Consider the following 12827-nt stretch of genomic DNA (forward strand, 5'->3'; position numbering starts at 1 on the left):
TCTTTCCCGTAATTTAGAATACAACAACCACCAGTGTGAATAAATTGTTCATGAAATATTTTGGCATATCATTACATCTTTCAAACTCAAGCTATAAAATTACTTTAAAGAATAGCAATACTTGGCAAGAATTATGTGCAGTGCAGCAAAAGGGATCAACATGAGCACAACTCCAGATAGTGCTTTTCCTGAGCAAGTGAGTGTGCAAATCGCACTAGCGCACCTCCACCCTTGATAACAATGCACATTGCTTGCAGGGTGAAACACACAGAAAAAGTAACTTCCAACTTAGTTGAACATAAAATAGTTAAAAAAAGACAAAAAGTTAAACATAAAATAGCGCAATGTCTTTTTTGCACTATTTTACATGTTTAACAAGGTGAACCAACTAGCCCGACAACATACCCTACTAAAATTCTGACTATACGGGAGGCACTCTAAAAATAAAAAGAACACCATCACCCCTTCACATGTCGATAAAAGATTTAATCACAAATCTGTACAACACTAAAAAATGTCAGTCAGACAAAAAAAAAAGACAAATAATGGAAGGAAAAAAATGGGGCGTACCATAAAAACAAAATGACAGAGCACAAAGGAGAGATGCTAAAAATTACACTATTTACACATTAAAGAAAAAAAAAAAAAGCTTTTGCATGTCAAGCTCGCTTATTGGCTGCACAGCTCAGCCTGCATTTGTTCTTCTTGCGAAGGCAGCTCGGTTGGGGTGACTGCTCTCCGAAACAGCAGGATGTGCGGCTCTGAAAAACAAAAGAGGCAGATTAAAATATGAACTCCGAAGTGCACACCATTTTTCCCAGTATCAACCCCCACGTAACACAAGATGTTGGAACCAAAGGAATGGAGAAACAATTAACATTTTTCTCTGCAACTTAAGAACAAAGTTGTGGAAGGCTGAATTTTACGGCCCTCGTATACTCCATTCACCTCTTAGCTGAAGTGCCATGGAAGCTGTGCACTTGCCGGACCAATTAACCACCCATCTTCCATCACCTGACCCCACCCCTGTGCATGGGTATGGGGCGGGAGCGTGATCACGTGACGAAAAACAGGTGTGTGACTGGTCCAAAGAGCCCACAGCTTCCACTGCACTGTCAGCTTAGGGGTGAACAAAGTAAAACAGAAGCACGAAAATTAAAGGGCTCTCTTCGTCAAATTGCATATTGAATAACAAATGATCAGGCACTTGAGGGGGGAACCTTTCTACTCATGTATATTGCCATCTGTTGAGGTTGCCCATTGAACCGACCATCTAGCACATTGAAATTGGAGGAAAAACTCGCTGCTAGCTCTTTCACTATATTTCATCTCGAAAGATCTGGTTAGTGTCGAAGGAAAAATGGCACAAGTGCATATCCACAGGTTCTAATGACGGCACAAGCTGCACCTGTCGCAAAGCCATGCTCTGGTGCCTGTGCCTTTGACAACAGGGCACACAACTCGTAGGACCGACTATAGCGCTGGGTACAGCTAACAAGGTTGAACACACAAAACATGACTGCAGCCCTTTGTCCCTAACGAGCTGCTACGGCATGGGAAGGGATGCTCTTGACAGCAAGTGCGAACCAATCAGACGGGGCGAGAAGCTTATTGGGAGAACTAATGTTCACGCCCTCCTCAAAAACCTTGCACAGCATTCAAAGAGTCTTCACAGGTTCTCCACATTTCGAGAGATGTGATCTATAGCTTGCACCTGTGTCAGCTACGTGAAGAATGCACATGAGACGCACTGCACGAGGACGAGAACCAACAATTCGGGGGCTATACACTCCTAAAAGCCAAACGAAGGAGGAGGCAAAACATGGGAAGCATTTGTCCGGCATGTGTAGCCTCTGCAATGAGTCAACTAACTATTTTGTTGTCTAAGCAAGCAAGGAAAGCAGATTCCAAGGGAAAGTGTGACCGAGAAGTAAGCACTGGCAGTGTCATCCATTGCAGAAACTTCAAACCACTAACAGTAATGAAATGAAAGGATTAGCTTTCTAAGATTCACAGGGATTTTTTCACCGCAAAAATAAACCAACCATCACCAAACGCTCATTCTCCGCACAAAAACAGTTATAATAGTGTTATGTCTGAGCAGCCGTCGCCGGCTGTCGGAGTTTTAATGAAAGCAAGAACCCATAAAAGCTAAACGATCAGTTCGGTAGGCAGTTAAAACAAGCACACGTGTGAGCGCGCATCCTCGTATGCGCTCCCGATTAGAGCCACACCCGAAGTCATCGCGATGATGATAATGCCACACCCATGGTCGGTGGCGATGATGATGATAGCCCAGCAGCGTTGACACATCAACTCTTCCACCCTCAGGTGCAGTCTATATACCGATCTGGGGGACGTCTGGACTCAGGCGGTCGAAGTCTTCGGTGCTGGCCTGGCTGGCTCGGACGTTGAGATGGTGTTGCCGACTCGCCTTGTGTTCCAAGAGCAATCTCCTGTCGTCTTGACTCGAGAAGGTTGTCTGTCGTGCTCCAGTCTGGCGGTCGTGGTGGTGTAGTGTTCATCTGCGACGTCTTTCGCATGTGATCTATGTGACGTCGCACGTTACCCGTGGCACATCTTACAAGCCAGGAACGTGGGCCGATTCGGCGCAGGATTTCCCCCTGAATCCAGTCTGGCTTTGTCAGGAATTGGCGGATAAGTACCTTCTCCCCTTTTGAGAAGCGGTCTGTTTGACCTTGTGTGTCTTGGCACTTCCCTGCTTCTGTTTCGGTTTTCGGCTTCAACAAGTCAAGGGGACACGGTAGTTCTTGGCTGAACATTGCCTTTGCAGGTGTCATTCCAGTTGTATTGTGGACCGTGGAATGCCGACGAAACAGATATCGGGCCAGCCGGTGCTGTGTGCTCCCAGATGCATCTTTGATTAGTGCCTTTTTGAGTTCTGCGACATAGCGCTCAGCCTGCCCATTTGTCGCAGGATGGTACGCTGCTGCTGTCACAGCCTGTACTCCATTTGATGTGTAGAAGTCCTTTATCTCGCTTGAGACAAATGCACTTCCGTTGTCAGACAATCTTTTCCGGTATGCCGAACGTGGCGAAGAGGCTTCGTAGCACATCAATGACAGCTGCAGATGTCGCATGAGGCACATGACGTACCTCCACCCATTTTGTGTACGCGTCAACTACCACAAGATATGTGTGGCCGTGCACTGGTCCTGTAAAGTCCAGGTGTAACGTGTGCCAGGGCATCTGAGGACGTTCCCACACGGGAATCGATGCCTTGGTTGGATTCCTCTGAGTGGCCTGGCATTCACCGCAGTGTCGCACAGTCTCCTCGATTTCTCGATCCAGCCCTGGCCACCACACGTAGCTGCGTGCGCATTTCTTCATAGCCACCATGCCTCTGTGGCCTGCGTGTATAAGTGCCAGTACATGAGGACGCGCTGACGTTGGTATGATCACTCGAGAACCCCAGGTAAGGCATTCTTGATGAAGCGCCAGTGCTGCGGCTCTTTGCTGGTAGGGTATGAACACGTCTCCGGTGAGTTTGTCTACTGTGCCATTTTGAACGGCGGTGTACAGTTCATGCAAAGTGCTGTCTTGCTGTGTCAGACGAGCTATCTCTGTGGCTGTGAATGGTGGTCTTGTTAGAGCTTCAAACATTAAAATATCCCCCGGTGGCCATGGTTCATCATCACTGTCTGGTAGTGGCAGTCGGCTCAATGCGCCAGCATTCAGGTGTTTCCTGCCCTGCCTGTAGATGATGTCATAGTCATATGTAGACAGCTTGATGCACCACCTGGTCATTCTGGGAGAGAGGACTTGAGCTGTCGGTTTCTTTGGCCCAAGTATACCAAGCAGCGGTTGATGGTCTGTGATGAACGTCACTTTCCTTCCTGCAATGTACTTGTGGAATTTCTGGGCTGCAAAAACGACCGCAAGGCCCTCTCGGTCCAGCTGAGCATAATTTCTTTCTGCTGGTCCTATATCCGAGAAGCAAATGCGATCGGTGCCTCTCTGCCTTGGTCATCGTGTTGAGAAAGGACAGCTCCCACGCCATACGGCGAAGCGTCGCAAGAAACAAAGGGCTCCTTCTTCTCGTCGTAGTGAGCTAGTACTGTCTGTTTGAGAATCAGATTCTTCAGCTGCTCAAACGCTTTCTGGTGCTTGTCTTCCCATTTCCATGCAAAACCTTTCTGGAGCAACTCGTAGAGGCAGCTGGCGATGGTTGCCCTGCTCTCCAGAAATCTGTCGTAGAAAGCAAGTAGTCCGAGAAACGACTGTAGGGCTTGTTTACAAGTTGGTGCTGGAGCGTCCACTATGGCTCGCACTTTCTCTTGTGTCGTGTGAACCCCTCAGCCGTCAATTTGGTGTCCCAGAAAGAAGACCTCTCGAACTCCGAAGCAATACTTGTCTTTCCCAAAACGGATGCTAAACTTCTCCAGTTGCCTCAGAACTGCTTCCAACCGCGAGGCATGTTCTGTGGAGTCCTTTCCGCCGATTATGACATCGTCAAGGTACGCACAGACGCCTGGGATGCCCGCCAGCATAGATTCCATAAAGCGCTGGAATATGGCTGGTGCTGCGGAGATTCCGAAGGGAAGTCTCTTGACTTTGTAAAGTCCTTTCAGCGTGTTGAGGGTCAGTATCTCAGCTGTTTCTGGGGCAACATGAAGTTGCTGGTAAGCTTGGGTAAGGTTGATAGTGCTGAATATCTTGCTTCCTCCCAAGTTGCTGAGGACTTCATCTGCCGTTGGAAGTGGATAAGCTGCCTTCTTTGCTGCAAGGTTCACGGTGCAACGGTAGTCACCACAGATGCGCAGTGTTCCGTCTGTCTTCCGTACCAGGACCAAAGGCGTTGCCCAGTCGGAATGCTGCGTCGGTTCAATGATGCCTTGCTCCTGAAGTCTATTCAGTTCAGTCTACAGCTGATCGTAGCGCAAAGGGCACCGAGCGTGCTTTCAAGAACTTCAGAGCTGCTCCGCCGACAAGCTCTAGTTGCACAGCAGGACCCGTGTGTCCTGTGATGTCTTCATTGAACACAGACTGGTACTTGTCTAGCAGTCTGGAGACAAGCGCGTCGTCCGAGACATTGTTAATTCCAGCAATGTCTATGCCGAGGTGTGGAAACCAGTTCCATCCGAGAAGGTTGCAACCGGCTCCCTTGACAACCATGAGTGGCAAACTGTAGGTGTAGGAACCTCTGGTAGTCGTGGATGGTTACGTTCAAGCAAACTTTTATTTACATTATCTACAAGTTGCAAGCGATGCGATCTGACGTGTCGTTCCCAACCGTTCCAAACACGAGCCTCCTCTCGCGCCCAGGCCACGCGCTCCCCCGGCCGCCAGCTCCTTGCCACGCGCTCCCTTTTTAGACGTCTCTGGCCGATTTTCTTCTCGTCTTCGATGTCCTCGTGCCAGTGATATGGCTTATTAAGAAACACTTAAACGCTCCAACACACTCCCCACCGAATGGATGGAAGTCCATTCTAAACTTCCATTAACTCCAACGGATACACAAGCTGCACTGGCCTTCGCAATATGGTGCCGCGATGCACTCGGATCTCACACGACCGGATCCGAGAGTCTCGGCCAGGGAACACTCTTTCTACTCACCCGAGCTTCCATAGCAGGCGTGGAAGCGGCTCTTTTAACAAAACAATTTGACCCTCTCTGATGGGCGCAGACTGCCTGTTCTGAGTGGCGTACGCTGATCTGAGTTCTCGAAGATACTCTTCCCTCCATGTTCCCCAAAATCGGTTAAGCAGTTGTTTTCGCTGCCGCCAGAGCACGCGAAGCTCCTCCGGTGTGGAAGCGAGCGTGTCCCCACCCGTCGGCGGAAGTGTCGTCAGCCGCCTTCCAACTAGGAAACTGGCCGGCGTCAGCGGGGTCCCCTCTCCGACCGCGTCGTGCACAAACGTTAATGGCCGCGAATTCAACACGGCCTCTACCTCAATCAGAACGGTGGTCAATTCCTCTGTGTCCAGACAGTTCCTTCCGATAACCTTTCTTAAAAACACCTTTACCGAGCGCACAAGCCTCTCGTAAAATCCTCCCCACCATGGGGCTCTCTCGACAATAAACCTCCACTGGATACCCGCGTTCGCAAAGTGGTTGACTACGTCTGGGTGGCGCAACGTCTTCCACAGTTCCGTGAGTTCCTTCGACGTTCGTTTGAAGGTCAACGCATTGTCGGAATAAATTACGCGGCACAGCCCTCGGCGCGACACAAATCGACGGAAGGCAAAGAGAAAGCTCCGGGTCGACAGGTCTGGAACCAACTCCAGGTGCACAGCCCGCGTGACTGCACACGTGAACAGCACCACGTAGGATTTGCATGTGAGGTCCTTGCCCTTGACGTAGAGGGGGCCCGCAAAGTCCGCGCCGACTACCTCGAAAGGGTCCGCTCGCGTTGTACAGGCATCCGGCAGGGGTCCCGTGGGGGCACTCGCGGGGGTCGCGCTAAAGCGCTGACAGGTCACGCAGGCACGCACCACCTTCTTCACCAGCTCTCGGCCCCGCAGAATCCAATACTGGTTACGGAGCTGCACGAGAGAATCTCTGACTCCCGCGTGCAGCAGCTGTCGGTGCGCGTCGATTGCCAGCAAGGCTGAATATCGATGCTGCTTGGGCAGGACGATCGGGTTTCGTTCGTCATACGTCATGCTGACGGACTGGAGGCGACTTCGAATGCGAAGTACTCCACGCTGATCGATGAAAGTGGCGAAGTCTTGGAGGGGTGAACCAGGCGGGGTCTTCGTAGAGTTGGTCGCGCAGCGAAGCTCGGTAGCGAACGCCGAGCGCTGCGCCTCTTTTATCCAGCGAGTTCGCGCTGCCTCGATCTCCTCGGCTGTCAGTGGTCCCGTTCGTCTTTCAGTTGACCTGACGTTGTGGAGAAACCGAAAAATCCAAGCCGTTGTTCTGTTGATCCTTGAAGCAGAGCTGAATCGCGAGATATCGATCAACTCTGGAATGGGAGTTACTGTGACTTCAAACGCTTCTGCTCTCGATCCTCTCTCCTCGAGGGCGTCTCGAGGGAGTTCTCCGCACCTTTCCTTGGGCCATTCTGTTGCTGGCAGTGGCAACGAACTGGTCCCCGAACAACAGAGGGGATCGGAGGAGACCAATCCAGATGCGGGAAGACCTCGTGACATGAGGCCGACGGGGTTCTTCTTTCCAGGCAAGTGGTGCCACGTCGCGCTTTCACAGTTCTTCTTTAGCATCCGAGGAACCTTGTTGTCTGCCAACCTGAAGTCTACCCTCCATGGAAGGCCGACTTCGTATGTCCCCTTGGTCCTGGCGATCTTGATTTCGGAGTCTCGCGTGACGTCGTTGTCCGAAGAATCCTTCACCGATGCTTGGATGACACCCATGTTCTCAAGTTCCCAGGATTGCTTAAAGCTTGGCAAGGTTTGGGGCTCTTGCACCGCCGTTCTCAGCACGACCACCTGGGAACAACTAATAACCGCGGAGGTTGACATCGTTCGTCCTTGAACCGCCCATCCGAATACAGTCTCTACTGCAGTCAGGCGTCCACTCAGTCGGTGAATTCGTCCTGTGATGCACCCCCAGTAGTGGTCTGATCCCACCAGTATGTCGGCGCCGCGTTGTTCCAGTCCGGTCATGTTGTCTCCCACGGTACAGCCATGTTCCTCTAATGTTGCCCTGATTGCTTCATCTGGGCTCGGAAGGCCCTGCTCACATATGGTAGGTGTCTCGAGAGCGTCGATGTCATATCTTTTGTTGTAGAGTCGGTCTCGCAAAGTTACTTGAACCCTGCGAAACGTACGTTCAGTGCTTTCGCCCCCGAACACGCCTATTGTGAGGATCTCTGTCCCGAGCAATTTGCAGTCCAGTCGCTGAGACAGTTCTTCAGTTATGAAGGAGCGCTGACTGCCGCTGTCGAAGATAATACGGGCAAGCTTCCTTCTGTTTGTACCTTCTGCCCACGCAGTAACCGTTTGTAGGAGCACTGCCGGCTTGCTGTTCCTACCACGCACATGCATAGCGACCGGTGCCGGTTCCTTCGGTTCTGTCTCATTCGATCTGGTGGACGTTTTTCCCGGCGCGTAATTCGGGTCGCACATGGTGGACGCGTGCCTGCCTTGACATTTGCCACAGCTGGGTGCTCCTCGACATAATCTTGCCATGTGATTGGCCTTCGTGCAGCGGAAGCACCTCCGGTCTGCTTGCAACCTACGCTTCTTCTCCGCTAGCCCGATTCTTGCGTTACATTCCGGTGTTCCGTGCGCTTTTGACTTGCAAAGGAAGCACTCTAAGACGTCCACACTGCCGTGCAATGCCGCCGCGGTGGAACTGCGAGTCTGAGTGTTGATCGTTGACCTCTTCACAAAGCCATGCGTCAGAGAAGGAGGTCTGGGCTTACCGACGGCGTCTTCCAGCTGGTGTTTTGATGTCCTTTCGCGGCTCTCCACCTCGATGCGTAGAAAGTCGAGGAGAAACCGCAGAGCCCTCAAGTGTACTTGCTGTGGGGCGGATTCCAAACTGGCGTCTGTCATTGATGCCCTTGCGGCGTTGGCATTCCCGGTCTCCTCCGCCGACATCTTCCGGTTGAAATCGAGAGTGATATCTCTCGGTAGCACTCGCAAAAGAACTGTGTAGAGCATAGCTCCATACGCCTCTTCGCCCACCCCTAACGCTCTAAGGCCTCTGATGTGCGCCTGTAGAGTGTCGTATAAACGCCGTAAGGCTCGGGTGTTCCGTTGTGGTGGCACTGGCTGTATGTCCATGAGACCTTCCATGTGGTCCTGGATAAGCGTCTCTTGCTTCCCGAACCGCTGCTGCAGGAGCTCGATGGGTCTGCGTAACACTCAGCGGTCGGCTGCAATCCACCGATGGCTGCTGCTCCATCGCCGGTCAGCGCTGATCGCAGATAGTTGAACTTTTCTGACGGCGTGAGTTCCGGATTTTGATGAATGGCGGTATCGAATTGCTGCCAGTCCTTTAGGTGCCCGTTGAATTGGATTAGTTTCAATTTTGGGAGTTTGATTTTTGATGTCATCGAGGATCCTCCGTTCCGATCTCCGCTCGATGGTCCCCTTGCTGGGTGGCTGCCCTCCACGCTCTTCATCTTTTGTTTAAGTTTGGTGAGGTACGTGACGACCTTGTCCGAATACTCGATCGCATGACTGAACTCTGCTTCTGCATCTTGTCCCGTGATCAGAGGTTCGATCGCCGCGTCCACGTCGTTCAGTTGGTCGCGGGCCAGATGAATACGCTCGATTAGAACCTCGAGGTCGTTGACGCTTGGTGTAGCTAAGAGTAGTAACGCGTCGGCCTCACCAGTCAGTCGTGTCACTTGCATCCGATGCGTCTTCCGTTTTTTCTTGAGGACGTCCATGATCGCCGATCGTTCTGGCTTGGCTTGATGAAAAGTTGCTGTAAACCACCAGGTTCCCTTCGTTCAGTCGTTCCTCTCGGGTTTCGGCACCAATGTAGGAACCTCTGGTAGTTGTCGATGGTTACTTTCAAGCAAACTTTTATTTACATACATCTACAAGCTGCAAGCGATGCGATCTGACGTGTCGTTCCCAACCGTTCCAAACACGAGCCTCGTCTCGCGCCCAGGCCACGCGCTCCCCCGGCCGCCAGCTCCCTGCCACGCGCTCCCTTTTAAGACGTCTCTGGCCGATTTTCTTCTCGTCTTCGATGTCCTCGTGCCAGTGATATGGCTTATTAAGAAACACTTAAACGCTCCAACAGTAGGTTTTGTCTTTGTGTGTGACTAACACTGTTGCAGTGCCTAGAACTCCAAGCGACTGACCTGACCACGTGCAGAGCAAGACGTTGTTAGTCTCCAGCCGAGGTGATTTGTTCTTCCACGTGGCGTTGAATATCGCCTCACTGATGAGCATGCCGGCAGCTCCAGAGTCCACTTCAAAGTTCAAGCGCCTGTTGTCAACTAATACCTTCATTGTGAACTTTGGCACATTGGTAGTTTGTGACACAGAGTTGAGCTCATACAGTGTCGACGTTGCTGCTGCGTGTTGGAGCCCGACAGGTGGTGTTGGTAGAGCTGTCAGCAGCTGGTGCTCAGGTACTTCCATGCTGTGATTCCGGTGCGAGTAATTCACGTCCTTCCGCTTCTTGATGCACGCCTTTTCTATGTGTCCGCGTTTCTTGCAATACCTGCAAGATGTTGTTTGGAATTTGCAAGTCTCCGGACTGTGTTGTGCGTCGCACCTCCAGCAACGTTGAACGTTCTGCTCTTTCGGTTGCTTGACAGACCGATCTGGATGTCGCGCTGGGCCGCCGCTCGCACTTGCCTTGTGCACTTCTTTGAATTCTGACTTCACTTTCCGCTGGTCTTCGACCGCGTTTTCTGCTCGCAAGGCGAAGTCGTAGGCTCGTTAAAATGTTAAGTCCTTTTCCGCGAAGAGACGCTGTTGGACCTGTTCACTCCGTAGGCCGCAAACAAAACGGTCGCGCAGCATAATTTCCAAGGGTAGCAGCGTCGGGTTTGACGCTTGTTCAGTGGTGGTCCCGAAATTGCAGTCTGCTGCGAGCTTTTTCAGTGCTGTCACGTAGGCACTGACTGTTTCGCCGTCCTCTTGGTTGCGGCGCTGGAAGCGTGCTCTACAGAAGAGTTCCGAAGGTTGTGGGTCAAAATGAGCTTTTAGAGCTTGAATGATCTCATTGAAGGTCACCTGACTGGGCTGCTTCGGCTGCACAAGAGCGCAGACCACGTCGTAGGTCTCTTCTCCGCACAGCGTGAGCAAGTGAGCTTTCTTTTTCGAAGCGCCCTTATATCGTTAGCCTCGAAGAAGAGCTGCAGCCGCCCGTACCATGATCTCCAGGAGCTGGAACTGCCGTTGAACTCCCGTATGCGACCGAACTCAGGCGTGGCCATGGCGTAGCACTGGTCGTCGCTCGCTGTTGAAGCACCGGTCTAGGTCGATGGGTGCTGATTCTTGTCGCCAACTGTTATGTCCGAGCAGCCGTCGCTGGCTGCCGGAGTTTTAATGAAAGCAAGAACCCATAAAAGCTAAACGATCAGTTCGGTACGCAGTTAAAACAAGCACATGTGCGAGCGCGCATCCTGGTATGCGCTCCGGATCAGAGCCACACCCGAAGTCGTCGCAATGATGATAGTGCCACACCCATGGTCGGTGGCGATGATGATGATAGTCCAGCAGCGCCGACACATCAAATAGATTTTCTGGAACTTTCAATGGGAAAATGGTGGTTAACGGAGCTCTTGAACAAACGAAGCCGAACAGCACCAGTTACCGAAAACGGGTCGCACTTTTTCCATGAGAATCTTCGGAAAATCACTTATAACTTTTGAACGAGGCAGCGGTTAGTTCTCAAACCTTGGCATTTGGGTTCAGACTGCTAGCACTACATTTGAACAGAGAACAAGTTCAGCGAGAACAAAAACAAACTTCTTATTCAGCAAGGCTTAAAAGAGAGATCCTGACATGCCGGTGTAGGACTTTTCGGTGCACAAACGTTTCGGTGTAAATACAATAAGTGTTTGGAATAGGTGAACCACGAGACTGCAGATCATTGTTAACTTTAATATTTTGATGCATGAAAGGTACCAGATGTATATGTAGATCCACCAACATGTCCGTACAGCCAAGTGCCCATACACAGCCTTTGAAAGCAGTACACTCACGTCGAAGAAATGGGAAGAAAGTGAGGTTACTCACCGGGCTCGTGAATCATGTAATGCACCCAGCCGTGGCTTTGCTGCACGCCGATGCCCCTCCATTCGGTCTCGCTCATGAGTCGGGATTTTGGGACGAGTTTGGCGATTTCTTTAGGCAAGACGACGTGCCTGGAACAAATGGCCACATCATGTTCGGAATCGTTTACACACAGAACATGAAAAGCTTAAACCTCGCGCTGCCGAACCAGGGGCGGATCCAAGGAGGGGGGGAGGGGGGGGGGGGGCGGTCGCCCTCCCCAAAGTTTACCCCACTTCCCTTCTCGGAAGGCAATTTGACATCGGTGGACCCCCCGGTGCACAAAAAAGAATGGGAGAATAGCATCCTTACAAATTTTTCCACCCCCCCCCCCCTCCCCCGAAAAAGGAGTTCTGGATCCGCCCCTGTGTCGAACCCAGGGATCATAGGTTCAACCCCACCCTTGCTTGTTTCGATCTGGATGAGCATCGGTACCGGCGTGCGGTCGTGTATCACACAAGACCCCAGTCTAGAGGTGCTTACCGCAGTGGCTAAATAGCTTAACTACGGCGAAGACAACAAACGCCCATTTGGGACTGCCCGATTTCCCGCTGTCTAAACATACACATAACACGATTTTCGATGATTACTCATCAGCAAAAGCAGGTCCTAGGAATCGTACTGGTACCAGTGGCAAGTCCGTCCCATTGATACAAGGCAGTGAAAAAAACAAAACCAAGTAACCAACGAAGTATGGCCTAACATCATTGCTTGAATTGATGCTGTGTAATTGATTAAAAAAAAAACGCAAGGTAAATTTATTTGTTAGCTCGAAAAGCACTGTCATACGATTTGATTAATGGGCAGGTGGCAAGGATCGCTACCAGCGCCATGATTGTTCCCGCCGAACAGTTCCACCGACGTGGCTAAAAAAAAACTTTTGGGAAAGCTTACCTGTATTCGTATTTGTCGTCGTAGTACTTGTCGGAGTAATAGATATTCTTCTGGGCCATTCTGACTTTGGGTCAGATTTCTCCGCGGAGAAAATTCGAGGCTGTTCTGATTGATAAACTGCACGGTTTCCCTGGTTTCCCGAACACTGCTCACGCGGATGAACCCTTTTGAATATCGCACAAACGGCTCCGATTGGCTAACGCCTCGTGTGCCTCGGCCTCGTGACTCAACGTGACGTCACGTAAAAAAAACAAAAACAAT

At 51.1% G+C, this 12827-nt stretch overlaps 1 protein-coding gene across 1 annotated transcript; it reads right to left on the bottom strand.

The window, feature by feature from the left end:
* Positions 1–465: 465 nt before the first annotated feature.
* Positions 466–12707, bottom strand: LOC121835033 (cyclin-dependent kinases regulatory subunit-like). The gene is made up of 3 exons (XM_042288945.1): positions 12567–12707; positions 11637–11764; positions 466–761 (listed from the first exon to the last, which is right to left on the bottom strand). The coding sequence occupies exons 1-3, from the start codon at positions 12623–12625 to the stop codon at positions 670–672; spliced, it is 279 nt and encodes a 92-aa protein (XP_042144879.1). The 5' UTR covers positions 12626–12707; the 3' UTR covers positions 466–669.
* Between the last annotated feature and the right edge of the window lie 120 nt (positions 12708–12827).

This window comes from Ixodes scapularis, unplaced genomic scaffold, assembly GCF_016920785.2.
Source record: "Ixodes scapularis isolate PalLabHiFi unplaced genomic scaffold, ASM1692078v2 PGA_scaffold11__112_contigs__length_91849675, whole genome shotgun sequence".
Lineage (NCBI taxonomy): Eukaryota > Metazoa > Arthropoda > Arachnida > Ixodida > Ixodidae > Ixodes > Ixodes scapularis.

Coding starts and splice junctions, on each gene's coding strand:
- LOC121835033 (XM_042288945.1), bottom strand. CDS start 12,625: ATGGCCCAGAAGAATATCTATTACTCCGACAAGTACTACGACGACAAA. Junction 11,765..12,566: donor GACGACAAATACGAATACAG/GTAAGCTTTCCC, acceptor CATTTGTTCCAG/GCACGTCGTCTTGCCTAAAG. Junction 762..11,636: donor TTACATGATTCACGAGCCCG/GTGAGTAACCTC, acceptor TTTGTTTTTCAG/AGCCGCACATCCTGCTGTTT.